Below are 24,297 nucleotides of genomic sequence, written 5' to 3' on the forward strand. Positions count from 1 at the left end.
AAGAGGATCTCGCGATGTGCCGGTCTCTGGGGGCACTGCTGGCCCACGTGCTGGAGTGGAGGGGCCACTTCCAGACCTGGGTGTCAAATATAATCTCCTCGGCTAACACAGTGCTCGAGACAGCTTAGCTCATTGTCACCTGAGTTACGGCTCCCACATTCTTTCGCACCTTCATTTTAGAATTCCAGATTTGGAGAAAACAGGAGGCCTGCTTCTTGTCACTTTCTCAAGTCTAACACAGGGGTGTCTTAGGAAAACACCCTGCAGGCCGGGTGGAGAGCCGGCTGACCTGCCTTTCTCGCTTCCTGGGATGTGCCAGTGCTCAGCACTGTCACGGAGCACGGGTGCAGCCCCCAGCCGTTCTCCCACTTGCTGACCCTGCACTCAGTCCATTGCCAGTGATTCTCCATCAGACTAACTGAAGACAATCATGTGTCTCTGTATTCATTGTGATGCCATGAAAATTCTCAGCATTTTTGACACTGGGTCCAAAGAGGCAACAAATAAGCACTGAACTGAACGCATGAGGGCATCGGCGCCTACGCTCATCCCTGTGCCGTTTTCTTAAAACAGAAAGCGGGCTGGCGTGGTGGTGCAGTGAGTTAAGCCGCAGCCTATGGCACTGGCATCCCATGTGGGCATTGGTTTGAATTCCAACTGCTCCAGTTCTGATCTGCCTCTTTGCTCACATGTCCAGGGAAGCAGCAGAAGGTAGCCCAAGGCCTTGGGTCCCTGCACCCACGTGGGAGACCTGGAAGAAGCTCCTGGAGTCATTCTGGCCCAGCTCTGGCCATTGTAGCCATTTGGGAAGCAAACCAGCAGATGGAAGACCTCTTTTTCTGTAATTCTGCCTTTCGTATAAATAAATCAATAAATCTTGGGGGTATGTGGAAAAGGTAATCTAAAGATAAAGTTCTATTTGGATGCAAGAAAATATTAAAAGGAAAATCAGGAGTGGCTAGCTTTCTACAGCATAACAAGTCCTGAGTCATTGCCTGGTTTGCAGTCATCTCCTTGAGGGTACAGGCATCTCCGCCCAGAGGCTGAGAGAGAAATCGGGTTGAGTCTTGTTGGGCTTGTTCTCCTCGCCCAGGGCTGCTGACTTAATGGACCACTGGCCTCGCCTAGCAGGGCACGGGCCAACCTCGTACTTGTGCTTCTATGAGGAGGCCTTGCAGAGACCTGGCGATGGGATGCATTCTGCTCCCACACGGGGAGGCAGACACAGGACATGGGCCCTGCGGGGCCAGGCACACACCTTTGTATTCCCCAGGGGGCCGGGCATGCTGTGTGACTTCAGAGGGGTGCTAGGCACTGGCTCTTTCATAAAAAATTAAAGGAAAAAGATCCTGATAAGTCTTTGCTATATTTATCTGTGTCTAAATAAAGTGACCTGCAGAAAGGGATCATTTATGCTTATTTCCTCATTTACCTGAAGAACTGATAAAGGGAGTAATTAGGAGTTTACCATATATGAATTAGGATGAACAAATTGAAGAAAATACATTTTAATCAAGATGACAGAATTGTTTGATAATTAATATTTCTTCTTTAAAGCGTGGAAATTTTTGTTTCAGTTCCTTATGATTTTTTTTTTATTGAAAGGCAGAGTTTATAGAGAATGGGAGAGATCTTCCATCGCTGGTTCACTCCCCAAATGGCTGCAACAGCTGGAGCTGGGCAGATATGAAGACAGAAGCTTCCTCTGGGTCTCCCACTCAGGTGCAAGGGTCCAAGCACTTGGGCCATCTTCCACTGTTTCCCCAGGCCACAGCAGAGAGCTGGGCCAGAAGTGCAGCAGCCGGGTCTTGAACCGGTGTCCATATGGGATGCCGGTGCTGCAGATGGAGGATTAAACTGCTGTACTACAGCACCAGGCCCTCTTTATGATGTTTTGAAACATTTGTTATATTCTTTTCTGTTCCAATGAGTTAAAGATAACTTCACATTTTCTTGCAAATTAAGCAGTAACATATGATCTTCTGTCATAATACTCCTTTACCTACAGAGAGCTTGATGCATTGAGTTGTATGGAATCATACCCAAGACTTGGGCTTTCTTGAGGCATTGCAGGCCATTGGCATGGCTTTTTAGCAGGTTTTCCTCTTTTTCATAAGGGCAGAGCACGGCCTGTGTGATTGTGCAGCTCTGGCTGTGTAACTGTTTTCCTATAGGCACACACAACAGCTACACCTGGGGCTGTGGCAGAATTCTCCTGGTTCGCTTCTCGTCTGTTCCCAGCACTGCCTGCTGAGGCTTTCCCAGCATAGAAATTTCCAGACATTCTGACTTCAAAATCAGAAGTGCTTCCAACTTCTAGTTAGCTTTAACATAAAAGTATAATTTGTGGATAGCCACTTCATGTTTGCACTAGGTGTCAGAGGTTAAGGTTTTGCTTTGTTTTGTCCATAAGACACTCAGAGTCTGCTGGGAAATCAGCCGAACATGAAACCATATGTCATGCAGCAGTGGCGTTAGACACGGTTTCTCTCTCACTGTCGCAATGAAATGCTGAATGCTGGCTGGCTGAACTTTGGGGATATTGATGATAAAAAAAAAAAATAGTACAGTTAACTTGTAATTTGGGAGTCAGAGGCAAACTTTGGTCACTTGGAGTGAATATTTCTGAGTATCCCACTGAGGGCGTCAGGTGATGGAGGTCTCCAGCACTTCATATTCTTAACTGGAAATATATTTTCTAGGTGCTTTAAGCCAAAGTGTGGTTCAAGGCCTCTGCAGCTGCCGAACCTCTAAGTCCAGTTTTTGTCAGTACAAGGAGGCACTGGGGGTGCCCTCACGCCTGTTCTCAGTCACGCGTGTTTCTCTCCTGACTCAGCAAGACCTTGGGAAAAGTGTATCCAAGCCTGGAAAGCTCGTGTGATCAGACTGGGATGTGCCGGATGGGGCGCTCCGAGAACTGCTTTGTGCCTGGATGCTTTGACCAAATAACCGTACCCAACCGCCTAGAACATGGGGGTATGTGGCACCGTCCTGCACATCTCCGTGGTCTTCCGACAGAGCCTGGTGTGCGGAATGCGTGCCTGGGGAATATTGTGAGCACAGGGTGTCTCATTATCAGCCTGGCCTCACCACTTCCCTCACAGGCTCTGCGGGTCCTAAGCTGCAGCCCCGCGGTGGCGTTCATGCCAGCATTGTCTGGAAGATGTGAACCAGGCTCCCCGGCACCGTTTCACACCTTCGGACTCACCAGGCAGCAAGGTCGAGGCGTCAGCCATTCTCATCAGCAGCCTCTGTGATGTGAGAAACACTTGGGTTTTTAAAGATTGCTTTGAATCTTAGTAAAGTTTCAACAGAAAAGGCCAGATCTGGCCCCCGGGGAGCTTGGCCCTCTCATTTCATGAAACAATTCACCAGGAAAGTGAGCTTTGAGATGCATTTCCTGTAATCGCCCAGCCTTTTACCTCCCGGCTCGCTCCCTCCATCGCTCTTAATGGCATTCAAGCTGAGAGGCAAACGCAGGCAGTGCTGTTAGGTTTTCAGTCACCCAGCAAGGCACAGAATGGTTTCCTGGAGAGAACAGCGCTGGCAGTGTGGGGCTTGAGCCGTGTGGACACAGTGGCCCTGGCTGGCTGGCGGGGCCACCACAGCCCCTGAGCTCCAGGCATGGCACACGCCCCACGGCCAGTGACCCTGGTGGCTTTTCACACGGTGGGGGAGCAGGACAGGCTGCAGGGAGGAGGCGGTTCAGTTCCATGCACACGTGTTCCCCATGCATCCATCACCTGAAGCCAGGCCCTGGGCTGGCTTTTAACCAAGACAAAGGTGAAGGAGGCCAGGTGTCTTCCTGGGGACGTGTGAGCTTAGTGTGACTGAGACAGGGACAGGTAGAGCAGTGTGTGGCACAGCCCAGGCAGGGTCACACGAGCTGTGACGGCGAGGAGATGGGATTTGTAGGATGTGTAGGAGCCTGCCAACATCGTGCACGGCGGGAGGGTAGACAGAGGCCAGGGAGGCAGGTGTGTTCAGGAAGCCACCAGGGTCCCTGTGGCTGGAGGGCAGGTGCTGTGGGGTTGGAGGGAGCTGAGGCTGGAGGCAAGCAGGGCTGGTTTGCACACTCTGGGGCTCACTTTTTTTTTGAAATATTTTTTTTACTTACTTGGAAGATTTCATGAGAGAGAAGAAAAGACCAAAAGATTTTCCATCTGCTGGTTCACTCCCCAAACAGCCCCAACAGCCAGGACTGGGTCAGGCTGAAGCCAGAAGCTTCATCTGGGTGCAGGGGCCCATATGGGTGTAAGGACCGAAGCACTTGGGTCATCTTCTGTTGCTTTCCCAGGTACGTCAGTAGCGAGCTAAATCAGAAGTGGAGCAGCCGGAACTAGAACCGGTGCCCATGTGGGATGCTGGCACTGCAGACAGCGGCTTAACCCGCTACACCACAGCACCAGCCTCTGCAGCCCACTTTCTACATTTGATTTTGCCTGACCCATCAAGTGGATGCAACTCCTGATTATGCTATTTATTTATTTAGACAGGCAGAGTTAGTGAAAGAGAGACAGAGAGAAAGGTCTTCCTTTACCACTGGTTCACCCCCAAATGGCCGCTACGACCGGCACACTGCGCTGATCCGAAGCCAGGAGCCAGGTGCTTCCTCCTGGTCTCCCATGTGGGTGCAGGGCCCAAGCACTTGGGCCATCCTCCACTGCCCTCCCAGGCCACAGCAGAGAGCTGGACTGGAAGAGGGGTAACCGGGACAGAATCCGGCACCCCAACCAGGACTAGAACCCAGGGTGCCAGCGCCGCAGGCAGAGGATTAGCCTATTGAGCTGCAGCGCCGGCCCTGAATATGCTTTTTAAGAATGCCTGGTGGAAAGCAAGAGCAGTTTTATGAGCACATATTTTCATTTTAGAAGTAAGCATACTTTACTTAAAAGCATAACCAAAGCTGGCATAGTGGCACGAAGGGTTAATCCTCCATGTGATGCTGTCATCACCTGTCAGAGCACTGGGTCAAGCCCTGGCTGTTCTGCTTCTGTGCCTGGGAAAGCAGTGGGTGATGCTGCAGGTACTCAGGCCCCTGCACTCATGTGAGAGTCCTGGTGGATGGGGTTCCAGGCTTCCTGGCTTCAGCCTGGCCCAGCCCAGGCTGTTGAGGCCTTTTGGAGAGTGAACCAGCAGATGGGAGATTTATTTCTGTCTCTCCCCTGTCACTCTACCTTTCAAATAAATTTTAAAAAATGTTTTTTAAAAAATTCAAAAGCACAACCAATACTATGAGACCTAAAATGCTGGCTAGTTTTATCTGACACAGGAATGATTTCTGAGCCAGTGTCTCGAACAGAGGCCTCAGTAAGCACTCACAGCGAGCCGTTAACGAAGTGGAGCCAGGATGTCCCCTCACTTTGTATTTAATTGTTCATAAAAATAGGATTTAAAGACTGGGAAGTAAGCCGGTGCCGTGGCTCACTAGGCTAATCCTCCGCCTGCAGCACCAGCACACTGGGTTCTAGTCCCGGTCGGGGCACCGGATTCTGTCCCGGTTGCCCCTCTTCTAGTCCAGCTCTCTGCTATGGCCTGCGAGTGCAGTAGAGGATGGCCCAAGTGCTTGGGCCCTGCACCCACATGGGAGACCAGGAGGAAGCACCTGGCTCCTGCCTTCGGATCAGCGCTGTATACCGGCCGCAGTGGCCATTGGAGGGTTAACCAGTGGTAAAGGAAGACCTTTCTCTCTGTCTCTGTCTCTCACTGTCCACTCTGCCTGTCAAAAAAAAAAAAAAAAAAAAGACTAGGAAGCAAGGAGTTAACAATTCTTGGAGCAACAGGAAAACGCATGGAAGATGCATGGGATGAAAAGAGCTGCATGATTTTAAATATATTTTCGCACCAGAACGAGCTTCAGTTCCTTTTTCCACGAACTTCTGGAAGTCCCTGTGTGAACCTGCGCTTTCTGGACTGACTGCTTTAGGGAAATTGGTCTCCACTTTGGATTCACGTAGCTTACGCTGTCTCTTATAATGAGCTTTCACTGTGCACATGACAGAAGCTGTTTCTTGATGAGGCATCTTAAGACACCTGGCCTGAAACAGCACACTTCCTGGCTGTCTTCCCGGGGGGTTCAGTGGCTCTGCCTGCGTTTCTGACCCAAACGGTGATGATCTGCAGGAAATCCTCAGGGGGAAAAAAAAAGCCAAAAGGTAACTGAGCCGGGTTAAATACCTACGTGTTGCTAAGGGTATCCTTTCTTCATGGGGCTTATCTAGACTGTTTAAGTGATGTTCACCGTTCCAGGAAGCAGCCCAACAGGAGAGCCAGCCATGAGGTGGTGAAGCTGATAAAAACCGCACAGGAAGCCAGGTGAAGCCTGGAACCCCTTAAGCTGGCACCACGTCTCATCCTTGTTAGGTTAAGAAGGCTGACTACGGAGGGCCTGGAAAGGCCACCCAACCCGTGCCGAGCCCACCCCTCCACTGGTTGTTTTCATCTAAATTTGGGTTATTCACGGCATCTGTGGCAACGCACGCTTCTCCCAGAGTTCAGAACTCAGCAGAGATTCTCACCGAGGGCCATTGTTCTAAACTTCACAACTCAAAGCAAAACTCCAGTGTGGGTGTTCGCTTCACGGTCTCGTGGCTTACTGTCCACCTCCTGACTTCCCGTGAGCACACTGTTTTCCACGAGTTCCCCAAGTGCCAGCCCTGGAAGCAGGGGGCATGGACGTGCAGTATGTGCTTGGCTTTACAGTATGTGTGGGTTTGCAGTGAGGCCACAGGAGGACCTGGTCCTCTGGCGCCCCAGGCATGAGAGACCCTGGCACAGTCGTGCCTCCCAGGGGATTGTGCAGGACATGGAAGACCAGATGCCTGGGCTGAGCGTCGCGAGGGCACGGAACCGTCATAGACCTCTTGCCACTCATTGCCAGCGACGACAGTGATGGTGTCCATCGTTTATGGAGCAGTCATATGCCAGGCACAGCAGTCAGCATGTGGGTGACACCGTCTCGCAAGCGTCACAAGAATGGCAGGGGGTAATGACGTCTTATCATCACCCTTGCTGCTTTGTTCATGAAGCAGACAGACTCAGGTTAGGTTATTTGGTCAAAATCACACGGTGCTAATGAATTTCAAAAATATAGATGGGACCGGCGATGTGGCATAGTGGGTAAAGCCACTGCTGCAGTGCCAGCATGCCATTTGGGCACTGTTCTAGTCTGAGCTGTTCCACTTCTGACCCAGCTCCCTGCTAATGTGCCTGAGAAAACAGTGGAAGATGGCCCAAGTGCTTGGGCCCCTGCAGCCACATGGGAGACCTGGGGAACCTGCCACATCCTGGCCTCGGCCTGGCCATTGCGGTCACGTGGGGAGTGAACCAATGGATGGAAGATTTCTGTCTCTCCTCTCTCTCTGTAAACTCTGCCTTTTGAATAACTAAATCATTAAAAACATATTTATAGGTATGATGTAAATGAATAATATTTCCTTCAAAGAAACCTTTCACGACTCTGAGGAGGGGTAACCTAGAATGCTTTTTTTTCCTTGTTAAAAATGTTATCAAATATAGGCCCTTAAAGATGCTTCAGTCATTTGGAATATGTGACTACAGAATCGCTCATTTCCCGTCAGGCCAGGAAGACAACTTTGCCCTCTGTTGAGGTGTTTCACCTGCTAACTGGAGAATGCTCCGCCCATAAGTAGGGCGGCAGCCTTACCCAGGTAATTACCTGAGAAGTGATGGACAGGCAGCATAGGGTCAAAGACTCACCATGGTAAATTGGTAAAGGTGAAGCCACAGGACACGGTAAGCGTGGCCCATGGGGAAATGCTCCAACGGCTCTCTGGGGAGACCCAGTAGCCGCCGTGCAGTGGGCCTTTCCCCTGCTTTGGTAAACGGATTCTGTCCTGAAAAAGGAATCTCAGGAAAAGATTGGAATGCGGAGTCCCTGATACTGGAGCTGTGCCCCCCTGGGGTGGGCACTTCCCATGAACTTTAGAAAGTCAGCAGAGCCGGACACAGACCCTCGGGGATAAACTGAGGCTCTCCAGGTAACCTACAGGCCTCTGCTCTGCAGGAAGCTCCTTGGACGAGGACGCAGCCGCCCCAAGCCAGTGCTTCCATGTGCGGCCCCGTCTTGTGCACTTTCCTCGTGTGACCCTGTGAGCCTGTGTTTCTTGTTTGCTGGCGAAGGAGCAGGACCATCCTAACTTGACAGCTCGGTTCTCCTTGACGTTTGGTGTGGAGATGGTTACGCCAGTGTTACTGCTGTGATCGTACACAAGTGAGAAACAGGGCCAGCACTGACAGCGGGAGATAAAAACGTCCACGAGACCACAGACAAGATGCCTGCAGAACCAGGAGTGAGCCCATGGTTCTTCCTGTATGGAGACAGATTCTTTGATGCCAGCCAGTCTGTTAGATCCTCCAAGTGGGTGACAGCCCCACACCCCCATGGGACCCTGACCTCTGAGAACCCACAAGGATGTGCCCGTAAACCCTGGAGGGCAGATTCCAAAGGGGCACAGTCCCAGAAGTGGGGGTCGTTCTACCTTGGGCTGATACAGAGAACGGTAGAGCCCGGGCCTTGGGGCACAGCAACCCAGGTTCACCTCCTCAGGTGGTTCTGGATGACGGCGCAGCTCGGGTTTTCTCTTGCTGACCAGAGTGTGTCCCTGTCATTGCCAGCATCCCTCCCATTGGTGATGAACCTGTGTCACCACCCTGGATGAGGCAAAGCAACTTCTGTCCAAGCAAAGCGAAAAGGCAAACCAACCATTGAGGAAGACTCAGCGTTGTTCTCGTGGTGAAACCTGGGAAATCTAGATCTTTCCATCAGACTGCCCTCTAACCCCTGCTCGTAAGCTTTGTTCACCTTGTTTGTTGCACAGCTTGCTGTGTTTACCCAGTCTTACATCCACACGGCCGTGTTCCTAACACATGCCCGAAGGACAAGAGCAGGTGAACTCAGGCCGACAGACACGTGAACTGAGCACCAGACCCACGCACCAAGCCCTGTCTTTTTTTTTTTTTTTTTTTGACAGAGTGGACAGTGAGAGAGAGACAGAGAGAAAGGTCTTCCTTTTTGCCGTTGGTTCACCCTCCAATGACCGCCACGGTAGCGCGCTGCGGCTGGCGCACCGCGCTGATCCGAAGGCAGGAGCCAGGTGCTTCTCCTGGTCTCCCATGGGGTGCAGGGCCCAAGGACTTGGGCCATCCTCCACTGCACTCCCTGGCCACAGCAGAGAGCTGCAAGCCCTGTCTTTAAGGACAGGCAGCAGCGACGAGTATCGGGACAGCTCCTCCTGGTCTCTCCTGCGGCTTTAGCGGACAGAAGATCAAACTGGGCAGTGGGAATAGACCAGAGCCCCTCACTGCCAGGAAAAGCCCACTTGTTCCTCGGCCCCCATCCCGAGTCAGAGTCAGAACTGGTTTCCAGCCTGGTGAATCACTCCGTGACAGCTTGCTGCAGTCAGCACACATCTGGAGGTGGAGACGGACTCGCCCTCCAACAGGGGGCTAACTGACCCTGCAAAGCCGCTCCGCAGGCTGACCTGGGCCGCTCCCGCCTCGGTAGTGAGCGTGACTGCACTGCTGTGGGACAGTGGCCCATCCCACCTTTGTCACCAGCAGTAATCCCAGCAAACTCCCGCCCACAGGGCTGCGTGAGACCAGCTTGCTTGACGGGCTTGTCACGGTCAGCTTTTTGGATTTCAGACGCTGAACGGTGGTCGGCCCTTTAACTGTAATCAGTAATTGCCTTTTAACTGACTAAACACGCGCTCCTGAATCTTGGCTATGACAACTTAATCTTTGTGTACCAGTGTTCTGACTTACATTGTTGTTGGTGCCAAGTGTACTTTCGTCTTTTTCTTTACTTGATTCCTCCCTGTGGAGTGGGTTAGCTGGTGCTCCACTGTGTCCCTGAGGTCCGCCCTTCCCTGCGTGCACAGCCCTGTGTCGTCCGAGTCTGCCAGGCCCCCTGGGCCCGGAGTCTGTCCCCTCTGGGTGCTCATCTCCCAGCCCAGGGTGTGGCTTGTTCTTTGCCCTAGCACGTATTTGTTTAATGAAATTATAGTATAATAAGAAAATTCAGTATCTCTCCGGTGGAAATTGCTGGTCTCCCTGGCACTAATGCTGCTCAATTGAATTTCACTGGCTACTTAGAAAGGCTTTCTTTCCATTCAGTTATCTCTTCCCTCCATTGGCGGGGTGGGGTGGGGGGTGGGGGTCGTCAGACTTCATTTTCGCTCATCCAGCTCCTAAGGGCTGTTTGTTTCTAAGTCTCTGGATGGCTCCTCCTCATTAGCCTGGGGCCCGGCTACTCTCTTCCTGCTCCTCTCACTGCAATCATTTTGAATTTAGAAACCATTTTTTCTTTTCCTAGTATGTGCTTTTTCCCCCTCCTTTTACTTCTTTCTTACATGGCGTATTTTGTGTTTTTTTCATAAATGTCGCAAAAATAATACTCTATTACGTTCAGAGGATAATGAACAAAATTCCAAAACTTAAAATGTCCCAGAAATCACATTACAATCTTATCTTAACCTAATGGGTCAAACTCTAAAGCTAACTCTTAAATTTTCATATTAAAAGAAAACAAAACACAGATAATAAAAATATACCCTCTATTGAAGCTGTACTTCAGCTCTTGTCCCGGAAAACCATTTGTAAGAGCATGGAGTCAGAGGGCACAGTTACCTAGTTTGATTTCCTTTTTTTTCTGGCTCACCACCTGGCTGACACACAGACAGTGTTGTATTTAAATACAGGTATAGGGGCTGACACTGTGGCGTAGCGGGTAAAGCTACCACCTGTAGCACTGGCATCCCATATGGGCACCAGTTCAAGTCCCAGCTGCTCCTCTTCTGATCCAGCTCTCTGCTATGGCCTGGCAAAGCTGTAGAAGATGGCCCAAGTGCTTGGGCCCCTCCACCCACTTGGCAGACCCAGGGGAAGCTGCTGGCTCCTGGCTTTAGATCGTTGCAGCTCCAGCCATTGCAGCCATCTGGGGTGTGAACCAGCAGATGAAAGACCTCTCTCTCTCTGATTCTCTCTCTCTGCCTCTGACTCTCTGTAACTCTGCCTTTCAAATTAATAAATCTTATAAAAAAATTAAGTGCAGCTACAGCAAAGAGCAGAGATCTCACTTGGATTAGTCTCTAGAAAGTGAGAATTTCTAGAACTTCGAGTTTTGATCCATCTGTTTCTCAGCTTGGCTGTTGTGACTTGGGCTGCCAGGGTTGGAATTATTGCCCATCTGGCCACTGTTTAGGGCAGAGGGCGGCGGGCAGACCCCAGACAGTCACCGTCTCCATGTGAAACCGTCCACATAGGCAAAGCCTTTCAATGTCTTGCGAATGTGTGCAGGTAGAATGGAGGGGTCTGGTTCTTGAAAAGCACCAAGCCACTGTGACTTTACTGTTTGAATTCTCCAGTGGCTCGCCACTGTTTAGGGGCAGGGTTTGAGTTCTAGCGTGCGTTCTGTGAAGCTGCCTCCTCTCCAGGGTCATCTGCCATTGGTGCATCATGCAGTTGGTTCCTGAACCACAGGCGGGTAGCAGACACCCCTTGCCATGGGACATCTCTGGCCAAGGCGCTCCCTCTCTCTGCTAGTTGGCTGAGCAAGTCTCTTGCTCTTTCAAGGGCGAGCTCAGGGTCAGCCTTCTGAATCCCGAGGTTTGCGGAAGTCTCTAAACATAGCAGTTGGTGCAGTGGGTCCGTCGGTGCATTGGGTTCCATCCGTCTGGTGCATCTTCCGCACCAGGTTTCTCCAGTTGGTGTGACCCTCTGGCATCTCCAGTGGTTAGGTTTTTGTGGAATGTCCACCCAGTGAACAGATAATGGTTGCAAGTGAGGGGAACTGATCCCTAGCAGGGTTCTCTCAAAAATATTTGCGAGTCCTGACTGTGTGCCAGACGGGCATTAAGCTAGAATGTTTCAACTTCAGGAGATGTCAGCTTGTTCTGCAGCTAGAAACGGGCTTCCTTCCTGTCTTGACCCTTTCACTGTCTTCGCTTGTTTTGTGCAACTAAATCCCAATTTGGGCTCAAACCATTTCATGAGATGATCCCAGGAGCGTGGATCTAGCACGAGTGGCTGATCGTGCCTGCTCCCCAGGGGGAGGAAGTCACTTGGTGATGAGCCTTGGGGCTAATCCAGACAGGGAGGCCCTAGCTCCGCAGGGCCAGCGTGCTTGGAGAAGCCCTGGTTTGGAAGGAGCATTTACGGGGGAGATGTTGACCTTGGCTGGGATGTGTGAGTTTGTGGCTTATTCCACACTTCCAGTTATGGGAAAACATTCCAGAATTTATATTCATCCATGGTGATGAACCATTTCCCTCAGTCAGCCCCTATGGAGAGAGTCTAGTTTATGATCTTTGGCAGGAGATAAGGCTGTGCTGGAATTCTGAAGACCAGAATACCAGAGAGCTCAGGACCAGCACACACCAACGTACAACTCAACAGTTACTGCCCTGTCTCAGTGCACTTAAGGTACAGACAGAACCAAGGGCCCAACCCTTTAGGATGGCTACTGACACAGGCGCAGTGGAACAGCAGCCTGGGTGTGAGCCGTACGGTGGGTCAGAGCGCTGCCCTCAGATGCCTGGTCCTGATTTCTGTGTGCACTTCACAGCCGTGCCTGGATAAAGTACTGGTCCCTCTGAGAGTCCATTCTCTTCCTTCGTTCCATTAATAAAGTTGTGAAGAAAATGTACAGGAAGAAAGTGTGTGTGAAACTAGGATGTCTGTGGCGTGGATAGTAACCATTTTCCTGCCTCTTGGTGTTGCAGCCAGCCAGCGAGCATTGTGCAACTAGAAAAAAATGCCTAAGTGGGCAGAGTGCATTTTAAGAGGCATGGGAGTGGCATGGAAACAGGACAAGGAGAGCTAAGATTGCAGCCAGGGGAGAGCCCATCCTAGATGGTCTTCTGCCCTCAGGCACTGGTTAATTCTGGTCTAGCTGGCACACAGGGAGGACTCCAGGGAGGGGAAGAGAAAGCAGGGGAGCCTGTGGTGGTTGCGTGGGTTTCGGGTGACAGACTGGAAGCAGGAGCCGCACACGGGGACCTGCAGCGCGTGGCTGGTTTTCTCCTGTATGTGTGGATGACTGGGGCAGCCTGCGATTCTGGGCCAGACACTTCGGGCGGTCATGAGAAATCTCTCACACTGACATGCTAAGTAGGAGAGCAAGTCTGGCCAAGGGGAGGGAGCCCTTGCCATTAGCACGGGAGCAAGTGGTCTCCTGGGAGATGCCTGCCGGGGAGGCTGAGAGCTGAGCTAAGTGAAGGCAGGAACGAGCTGAGTGCTGCCGGTGATTCAGGATGGAGGAGATGGCGCGCTGCCGGGCTTGCAGTCCCGAGGCCGGGAGGGCCGTGCCTGAGGAACGTGGGCAAGCTGCCGGTGGACTGGGGCCGCCCAAGGCTGGAACAAGGCCCTGGCGCAGCTTCATCCCTGATTCCCCGGCGGGGCTCAGTCCCTCACTCCCTGTGTCTCTGTGGCGAAGGGTAGCATCAGGAGCCTGTGTTCTGTCCCATAGCTCAGCGTGCAGCGAAAAGTTACCGGGCACACGAGCAGGGGGGAAATACAGCCGATACAAGAGGAAACTTGCTAGAAGTAGACTCGTGAAATACGCACATAGTGGAATTAGCAGACAAATACCATAGCTTATTAATAAGAGGAAAAGATGGAGAAAAGGATAAGAAGTTCACTCAGGCACTGGAATCTGTGAAAGAGAATGAGGTGGATATTCTAGAACTGAAAACTAGGAAAACAGGAGCTCACTGGATAGCTTCACAGCAAACTGGACACATCAGGAGGCGGACAGTGATTCTGAAGATGGTACAAAGGAAAACAAGGAAACAGGAAAGAGAATTCAGATAAGATATGAGATAGATGATGCATAGATCTAAAGGTCTAGCATAGCGCTAACTGGAGTCTCACAAGGCAAGAAGAGAGAGAATAAAGAGAAGCAGCGTTTAAAAAGGCAGGAGCAGAGGACTTCGCCAACACGGATGAGAGCTTCAGTCTATAAATTATAGATGCTCAGTGAACTCCACACAGAATGAAAACAAAGGAACCACACTTAGGTGAAACTGCTGAAAACAGAGGCAGAGAGAAAAACTTTAGAGGGAGAATGGCCGCATTTCCTTCAAGGGAGCCACATTAGCTTTTTAAATACAAACCATGAAAGCCAGGTGAAGGAGACTGACACATTAGAAGTGCTGAAAGAAGAGTATACTGCCAGTCTATAATTCTGTTTACCAGCAAGATGGGCTTCAAAAAACAAAGACAAAACAGAGAGAATCCAACGCCAGGACAATCAGTCTCCAGCAGTCCCGGGCTGGCAGGAATATGGAAGGGACAGTGTCAGGGTGAGTGTGAGTTCTCCCTGCTGGGAGGAGTACCGGAAAGGCTGATTTCATGAAGAAGTGTAAAGAGTTGTTTGTTTTACTTACTAGTATATAGGACCTCCAGCCAGAGCGGTGAGGGGCTTCCAGGAGAGGAAAACCCCACGGGCTCTGGTGGCAGTCAGCTTTAAGTACAAAAACTTGACAATCAGATTGGCATTCAGTTACCAGGTGGAGACAAAAACCAGCAAAAGACCTCATTTACAATTCTCCATCCCATCTGGCCAGCTAAGCAACTTGCTTCCACAGTCAGCTGTGCTCGGGGTGGAGCTCCCTTGCTGTTCTCATGGTTAATTTGGAGATTATTCTGAAGGAAGGAGGGTGGCCTGTTTGTTCTGGATGAAGATAAAGTTGTGGGGAAGGAAGCAAATATTTTACACCCCAAATTCCATAGGGATCCCCTGACTTTCCATTAACCCATCCGACTCCTCACATTCCCTCAAGAGTTGTTTAAACCACAACGTGAGGGTATTTTAAAAAAAGATGAGGTGCCAAAAGGTTCTTGGAAAATGGAATTAAAAGATCAGTTTACTTTGGTGTGCAAAATCTTAAAGTCCTTGCGTCATTTTTTTTCATAGTATGTGTTTCCGTGAGCTTGTTGAAGAGCTCTGTGGTTGACTAAGACCCCAAAAGTGCAGTGGGTTGAAGGGATGGAGTCAGGTTCTTGTCTGTTCTGAGACGGGGTAGAAGGCGGACTGTGAGGAGTTATGGATGCACACTGAAGTAGCCAGGGCAACTAATGGAAATAACATGCACATAAAATTTTAAAAGTGGAATAAAAATAATGCAAATGGAGGGAGGAAAAGAGGAATAAAGAAACATAGAACAAAAGCATAGCAAGTAGCAGGCATATGAATATGTATGTGAAATGGACATGGTCTAAACTCGCCAGTCAGGGCTAGATTGTTTGAAAAAAGTGACACTTGAAGTGCACCTTATGTTTTCTGTTTTGGATTCAGGTCTCCCTCAGTGTAGACTACTACCCATGAACAGTAGGAGGTGGAGTTGGGCTCTCATTTTCTCTCCGTACATGTACCCACGTGTCCCAGCACCATATACTGGAAGGTTCACCTTTCCCCTGTCTGATTTCAATGCTACATCTGTGATGTCAAGTGTCCATGTATGTGTGGGTTTTCTCTGGGGTTTCCACTCCAGTTAAACATTCGTCTATCTTTATGGAAGTGCTATGATGCTATAAGTGTGACCACTTTAATATATATATGTCTGTTTGATAAACCAGACTATCCTACCATGTTATTCTTCAAGTATATCTTACCTATTATTGTCTCTTTACACATAAACATTTTAGAATCAGCCTGTCGGCCGGCGCCGCAACTCACTAGGCTAATCCTCCGCCTTGCGGCGCCGGCACACCGGGTTCTGTCCCGGTTGCCCCTCTTCTAGGTCAGCTCTCTGCTGTGGCCCGGGAGTGCAGTGGAGGATGGCCCAAGTACTTGGGCCCTGCACCCCATGGGAGACCAGGAGAAGCACCTGGCTCCTGCCTCCGGATCAGCGGATCAGTGCGGTGCGCCGGCCGCGGCGGCCACTGGAGGGTGAACCAACGGCAAAAGGAAGACCTTTCTCTCTCTCTCTCTCTCTCTCACTGTCCACTCTGCCTGTCAAAAAATAAAAAAATTAAAAAAAAAAAAAAAAAAAAGAATCAGCCTGTCAAGGTAAAAGAAAATATTCAGAGTTTGAAACTGTCCTGTATTCTGGGTAAGAATGAACATATTTACAACACTAGGCTTTTCTACTCTTTAATGGCCTCAATAATGTTTCATAATTTTTTCCAAAGTGTTGTGCAACTTTTGTTAGGCTGATATTCCTGAACCCTTAATATTTGTATGTTTTTGTATATAGTGTCTTTTCCTAACTGATTTTAATTTGCATCTCACTAATGGTGAATGATGTTGAATATTTTATCAAGTGTTTATTTTTCTATCTTTATATCCTTACTAGGTAAAGGATCTTTTCATATCTTTTGCTTATTTTTTGTTGCTGAGTTTGGAGAACTCTTTGTACATTCTGGAAAAAGCTCTTTGTCAGATTTGATTTGCAGATGTTTTTCTCCAAGTCTGTACTTGGTGTTCATTTTCTCAGCCATGTTTGACACAGCACAAGTTACCAGTTGTGAGGAAGTACTGTTTATCACTGTTAGTTTTTTTTTTTTTTTTTTTTTTGACAGGCAGAGTGGACAGTGAGAGAGAGAGAGACAGAGAGAAAGGTCTTCCTTTGCCGTTGGTTCACCCTTCAATGGCCGCCGCGGCCGGCACGCTGCGGCCTGCGTACCGCGCTGATCCGAAGGCAGGAGCCAGGTGCTTCTCCTGGTCTCCCATGTGGGTGCAGGGCCCAAGCACTTGGGCCATCCTCCACTGCACTCCCGGGCCATAGCAGAGAGCTGGCCTGGAAGAGGGGCAACCGGGACAGAATCTGGTGCCATGACCGGGACTAGAACCCGGTGTGCCGGCTCCACAAGGCGGAGGATTAGCCTGTTGAGCCACGGTGCCAGCCACTGTTAGTTTTTATACATGGATTGTTTGGTCTCATGTCCAAGAACTCTTTGCCTAGCTTAAGGTCACAGGACTTCCTTGTGTTATCCTCTGCAAATTTTAAATTCATGTATTTTGCATTTACCTCTATGTTCCATTTTGAGTTAATTTTTGCATAAGGTGTGAGGTTTAAGCTGAGGATCTCTCTCTGTCTCATAAGTATATATAGCTGACTAGTTGATTTGTCTCAGTTGTATCTGTGGGATTTTAGTTTACAGACGTGACGGAGGGATGGCACAGAGAAGTGAATGCCTTTGAGAAAATAATTAACCACTTAGAGTCCCCGAGACAGGGGTACCCAGCAGGGTCACCCAGGGAAGAACCAGGGGGAAGAACCACTGTGAGATCCAGCAATCCCTCTTTGGCAAGGGTCCCCAGAGGAAAGGAAGCTACTTCCCCAGAGGGACACCTGCGCCCCCCAGTCCTTGCTGCACTGCTCACAGCAGCCATCATGTGGAATGAGCGAAGTGAGTGCCAGAGGATGACCGGATGCAGACATGGAGTGTTAGTCAGCCTCCAGAGAGCAGATCCTGCCACTTGGGACAACATGGATGAACCAGAGGACACTGGCTTCATTAATGAATGACTCAGATACAGAAAGAAAAATATTGTGTGATCTCACCACGGGTGGGGCCTGAGAGAGTCAAGTTCACAGAGGCAGAGAGCCAACTGCAGTTGTCAGAGGCGGGGAGAAGGGGAAGATTGTGGTCACGGGTACAGAGATGCAGTTCTGCAGCATGAATGAGAGATCAGACATACAGGGTGATGTACCCAAAGAATACTGCCCATGTAGTTAACATAGGGGACGTTCACTAAGATCTCAGATGCTCACCGCGCACACACACAGAGTGACCAAATGAGGAGATACGGTGATTAGTTTGAATATAATCATTCATAATATACTCAAATTTGTTATATCAAAACATGTATACCTTCAATACATATAATTTTTTATTAAAAGAGGAAATAAGAATGACCTTCTGTATTCTTTGACCACACTAAGTTGATGAGTTTTCGGAATTTCAAAAATTGATCTTTTGAGATTTTCTATGTAGATAATCATGTCACCTGAAACAGGGACAGTTTTATCTCTTCCCTTCCAGTGGCACAGACCGCACACTTCCTGTTGCAGTGTGATACAGTTAGCAGCACGAGTGACATCCTTGCCCTGCTCATGAACTCAGGGGAAAAGCATTCCATTTTGCCATTTTACTGGAAAGTTTTCTTAGGTGACCCCTGTCAGGTGGAGAAAGTGAAAAAGTTCTTTTATTTTCCTAGTTTCCTGAGAAGGCTATAGCCTGAATGGAGGTTATTTTTTTCTTCTCAAGTGATTTTTTTTGCATCAGCTGATGGGATCATGTGGCTTTGCTTTTCTAGACTGTTAACTTAGATTCTGACTGGTTTCTAAATACTGAACTAAACTTGCATTCCCTGGATGAAGCGTATTTGTCATGGTTCCTCTTTTTATATATTGCTTTATTGAACTTGCTAGTATGTTTCTGAGGATGTTTGTGTCTGTTCATGAGGGATGTTGGTGTGTGTACAGTTTTTCTGTAAAATCTTTTGACAGCTTTGGTATGTGTAATGCTGTTGAGTTGAGGACTGTTCCTCCCTCTTCTGTGTTCTGAAGGAAGTGCAGAACTGGTTTACTCATATTTATTTGTAAATGCTTCGTTCAGTTCACCAGTGAAACCAACTGGGCCTGGAAATTTGTCTCTTGGAATGTTTTCAATTAAGAATATGATGTATGTAATAGGAGGGCACTTCAAAAAGTTTGTGGAAAAATGGAATTAAAATATGTGTTTATTTTGGGGCAGAAGTTTTTGAAATTCATGCACAATGTCTCATAACATGCCATTTTCATGAACTTTTTGAAGACCTCTTATGTGGATGGATTTCAATTTGTGTTGTATCAAAATAAATTTACCTTCTAATCCTATGTTTCATGAACTTTTTGAACTACCCTCACAGTTTTGAGTTATTTGTTTAATCTTGGGTGGTTTTTAGTAGTTTATGGTTTTCAAGAAATTGGAGCATGTCATCCAAGTCATCAGAGATGTGTGTGTTGAGGGGTTTGTGGAATGCCCGTTATCCTTTCAAGTCTACGGGGCTGTCGTGCTAGCCGCTTTCACATTCCTGATGTTGATCATTTGTCGCTTGTTTTCTCTTTTAATTGGTTAGTCTTGCTAGAGGTTTATTAACTGGATGAATATTTTCTTTTTAAAGATTTTTGTATTATTTATTTGAGAGGTAGAGTTACGGACAGTGAGAGGGAGAGAGAGGGAAAGGTCTTCCTTCTGATGGTTCACTCCCCAAATGGCCGCAACGGCCAGAGCTGCATCATTCTGGAGCCAGGAGCTTCTTCCAGGTCTCTCATGAGGGTGCAGGGCCCAAGTACTTGGGCCATCCTCCACTGCTTTCCCAGGCCACAGCAGAGAGCTGGACTGGAAGAGGAACAGCTGGGACTCGAACCAGTGCCCATATGGGATGCCAGTGCCACAGGCAGAGGATTAACCTCCTGTAGCTCGGTGCTGGCCCCTGGCTTGATATCTTCAAAGAAACAGCATGGTTTCACTGATTTTCTCTCTTTTCAGCTTCTAGTTCTGTTGTTCTCTGCTATTATCTTTATTATTTACTTCTTTCTTTGATTTGGGTTTATATTGGTCTTATTTTTCTAGTTCCTTAAGCTAGATGCTTGGACTATAGATCTGAGGATGTGTTTTTTCTAATATAAGCACTTAATGCTACACATTTCCTTCCAAGCACTGCTTAAGCTGCACTCTGCGTTGTTGTGTTACACTTTCATTTCCATTCAGCCCAACACATTTTCTAATTTCTCTTGAGATTCCTCTTTGACCCATGAATTCTTAAATGTGCTGCACAGTTCTCAAGACTTTGCTCTGTGTTCCTGCTTTCCAGTGCAATCCCACTGTGCTGGAGCAGATGACCTGTAGGATTCCACTTCCTGAAACTGGAAGGTTTGTTTTATAACTAGGGATCCAGTCTGTTCTGGGGAGTGTTCCATGTGCTCTGTTGGGGAGGGACAGACAGTACATTTCAGCTGGACCGAGTTGATTGCCAGTGTTGTGAGTTCTAGATACTTGCTGGTTTACTGTCTGCTGATCCTACGTATCACTGAGAGGAATGCTGAAGTCTTCAGCTGTGACTGCAGGGCTGACCGTTTCTTTTAGTTCTGTCAGTTCCTGGTGTAATTTGAAGCTCTGTTAGCTGAATGCACATTAGTGCTGTTATGTCTTCTTCGTGAATCGTCACTTTATCATTATGTAAAATCCTTCTGTGCTGGTGATCTCCTCTCTGCCACAGTGTACTTTGTCTGATGATGGCATAGCAGCCTCACCTTCCTATCAGTTAGACTTTGGCTGGTTTATGTTTTCTGTTCTTGCACTTTTAACCTACATCGTTCTAACTGAGGTGGGTTTCTTATAGAAAATATTGTTAGGTTATTCTATTTGTAATGCAGTCTGGCAATTTCTGTCTTCTAAGTCGTCATCATGTTATGAACATAACATGATTATGTTCATGGCTGGATTTAGGTCTGCCACTGTATTATTTGTTTTTTGTTTGTTCTCTCTGCTGTTCTGTTTTACTTGGTCAGCTCTCTTTTGGATTATTATTTTTTTAAAAGATTTATTTATTTTATGCAAAAGGCAGAGTTACAGAGAGGCTGAGGCAGAGAGACAGAGAGAGGTCTTCTATCTGCTGGTTCACTCCCCAGATGGCCATAACAGCACATCTGCACCAATCTGAAGCAAAGAGCTTCCTCTGGGTCTCCCATGCAGGTGCAAGGGCCCAAGGACTTGGGCCATCTTCCACTGCTTTCCTAGGCCATAGCAGAGAGTTAGATTGGAAGTGGAGCAGCTGGGACTCAAGCCAGTGTCCATAGGGGATGCTGGCACTGCAGGCAGTGGCTTTACCTGCTACACCACAGCACCGGCATCTTTTGGATTATGTGAATGTTGTAAAATTTTTAAAGTCTTACATCTTAATGTATTTATTGTAATTTTAACTATATCTCTTTGATTAGCCTTTCTTTGGGGATTACAAAATGTGACTCTAACACTTTGAAGTTTACTGAGAATCAGGATTTTACCACCAGAACTGGAATGTTGGAACCTCCCAGCTGTCAGGTCCCCTTTTATGCTGTATAAAATATGTCCCATAGATTACATTTACTTGCATTGGAAACCATGTAAAATGTAATTATTTACCCTTTCAGTCATCAAAAAAACTCAAAAGCAGAATAATATTCTGCTTCATTTACCCAGATATCAATAATTTCTGTTGATCTTATTTCACTCCTGACTTGTGAACTCCCCTTATGCATCCTCCCCTTTCTGTCTGGGGAGTTATTTCGCTACTCTTTTGCAGCAGACCTACTTTGCATGCATTCTCTCAGTGTTCCTTTATCCTTGAATATGTTGTTTGCACCTCCATTCCTGAAGGATATTTTCATGGGATATGGAACTTTGGGTTGACAATTCTTTTTCTTTAGCGTTTTAGAAATTAAAAACGTTTACACTTCCTTTTAGCTCTCATGCTTTCTTAATTTTTTTATTTTAAAAAATGTATTTATTTTAGAGCAAGAGAGCTCCCTGACCTGCTGGTTCACTTCCCAGATTCTGGGCTGAACTCAGTCCAGATCTCCCCACAAGGGCGGCAGGAAGCTAGTCACTGGAGCCATCCTGCTGTCTCCCAGCGCCTGCATTAGCAGGAAGGTGGGAGTCAGGAGCAGGTACTGCACCCAGGTCCTGTGAGATGAGACGCAGGTGTCTAGCCACCGGGCTAACCACTAGCCCCTGCCCATGGTCTCTGCTGAGGAATTTCTGGTCATTCAAACTGTTGTTCCCTGGGTAAGGCAAATGTTTTTGTCTGGCTACTTTTAGGATTCCTTTTTTTGCCTTTATTTTTCGGCTATTTGTGATGTGTCTGGGCATGGATTTTGTAGATTCATTCTATTTGTGGTTTGCTCAGCATCTTGAAAATGGAAGCTTATGGCTTTGTACTTGGAAGGGTTTAAGTCATTATCTCCGCAAGCCTCTTTCTCACCCCCGCGTTCTTGCTCCTTGAATTCTGGGATTGCAGTCACCTGAACAGGAGAGCTTCTGGAATTGTTGCACAGCTTCCTTAGGTTTTATTCCGTCCCTTTCAGCACTTTTCTGTCGCCCAGACTGTGTCGTTTCGTTTCTGTCGGTCTCCCTTTACATCCCCTGCCTGTCTCCTGTGCCGCCTCCAGCCAGCTTGAGTGGATCTGAAACATCTTTTATTTTGGTGATGGTATTTTCGGTTCTGAATTCTCCATTTGTTTCTTCTATTTCTTTGTTGAGACTTTCAACTTTAGCATTTATTTCAAGCATGTTCACAATAGATTTAAAAAATATTTTTATGACAGTTGCTTTAAAGCCTTTGAAAAGAGAACTGTAGCATATTTTCATGGTTAATTGTTTTTTTTTTTTTCCTTGTGAGTTAAGAGTTTTAAGACCCTTTGTATGATGAGTGATTTGGGATCGTACCCTAGACATTCTGATTATTATGAGACTCTGGGTCTTATTAAATCCTGGACAGTCTCTCCCTTCCCTCCCCTCCCCCTCCTATTCCTCCCTTTCCTGTGATTCTTTCTCTGTTTCACCCACGGAAGTCTTAGAGGTCCTTTAAGATTTACCTGTTTTCATTCGTTCCTTGGATGTATGTTCATGCCACAAAGTGCAACCTAATAGACTCCAGGGTGCCTTTCCCTGAACGATTTACCAAACAAGATATTATCATTTTTATTGCAGATCTAGCTTAGCTTTGGTGCCGGATTAGGGGAAATCTCATTCTGGTTCACTTGGTGACATCACTTTTAGGCCACCTCGCCCTCGACCCCCTTGAGTTACATGTTTCTCCTAGGCAACCTATCGGAACTTAGGGCTTGTCTCTTCTGGGCCTATGACAGGGCAAACAGTTATAATGAAGTAAGAGAAAAAACTTAATTATCATAAGTGACTTCCATAACTGAGGTAGTCATACATTATACTGCGTAATGTTCTTGTTCTTAAAATCCTGAGACAATGATTAATACTTAAGTACTTGAATTATTTTGCTTCATGCTGTGCAAACAGCCAAGGGATAATGGCCTCTCTTTAGTAAAAAAAAAAAAAAATCATTTCTATTCAATCGCTCGCTTGGTTTGCTTTCATCCCTGACTTCCTGTTTTTCCTTTGCCAGCTCTTTGCTGCCCCCCACCCCCACCCCCATTTTTGCCTGTCAGCCATCAGTGCAGATGGGATGAAGTAAGGAAGTGGCAAAGTTATCATTTTACCAGTCAGCCTGCTGTCCCCCATTGCAGGGTTGGGGGAGGGGAACAGAGATGGATCGGACCTAGAGGAGCAAAGGACTTAATGAACAAAGAACCCAAGGAGTAAAGGAGGGGGCCCAGGGGATGTTCCGGAGTTGTTTATGCCCAGTTTGCTGGAACCAAATCGAGGTCTTTCTTAAATCCCTGCTGATTAGTATAACACTGCATTTATTCAAGAGATAAGGAAGACATACATGGGGCAGGCAGGGGTTAAACCACCTGGGACCCCACACACCATACTGGAGCGCCTGATTGAGTCCTGGGTGCTCCACTTCCAATCCAGCTTCCTGCTAATGGGCCTGGGAAGGATGATGGCCCAAGTGCTGAGGTTGCTGCCATGCACAGGACAGACCTGGATCGAGTTCCTGGCCCAGCCCTGGCTGTTGCGGGCATTTGGGTGGTGAACCAACAGATGAGGACCCATGTGACCTGCAGGGTGCTCCCACCCTTGGTGCTGTTCCCTCCTAACAGCAAAGACAGTCACAGTCGGCTCCGGAGCCCACGTGTTACTGACTGGTGGTAGCCAAGGGCTCTTGTTCCCACCCAAGTGTACCTGTGTGCGGGTGGATCACTAACCATCGCTTCATCCCAAGGCACCTGAAAATGCCCTAGCAGTAACTGCTCTCAGTAAGAAGTCAGAGTTTCATTTAATCTTATTTGAGCTCTAGAAAAGAAGAAATGAAAGCCAGCGTTTGGCCAGCCATGCATATATCTGAGCTGGGATAGAAGAGGAGGGGAGACTGTAGGGGAAAATGCCAGCTGGTCTCGTCTTACCCAGCACGTAGAGCTCGCCGTTGACCACAGCCGTGCTGAAGCGGTACTTGGAGTACCGCATGGGCGCCCGCTCTCGCCACTGGTCCTGGCTGGGGTCGTACTGCAGGAGTTTGTTGCTTAGTCGGTCAGGTTCTTCATCAGGAAGATCCATCTGAAGGAAACATGGCAGCCTCTTAGCTGTGTGTGAGCACCGGTGCGGCCACCAGGGCTCTCAGCCCCAGATCCTCTGAGGCGGGGCTGCGGAGACCCGGCCAGCGTC

General features: G+C 48.2%; 1 protein-coding gene across 1 annotated transcript in view; it reads right to left on the reverse strand.

The window, feature by feature from the left end:
- The window catches only part of KBTBD12 (kelch repeat and BTB domain containing 12), a 64,055-nt gene that overhangs the window by 22,106 nt on the left and 17,652 nt on the right, over positions 1–24,297 (reverse strand). Inside the window, exon 4 of the mRNA XM_062200094.1 lies at positions 24,039–24,189. Coding sequence (XP_062056078.1) covers positions 24,039–24,189 — 151 coding nt within the window. The remainder of the gene's footprint in view (positions 1–24,038; positions 24,190–24,297) is intronic.

This window comes from Lepus europaeus, chromosome 9, assembly GCF_033115175.1.
Source record: "Lepus europaeus isolate LE1 chromosome 9, mLepTim1.pri, whole genome shotgun sequence".
Lineage (NCBI taxonomy): Eukaryota > Metazoa > Chordata > Mammalia > Lagomorpha > Leporidae > Lepus > Lepus europaeus.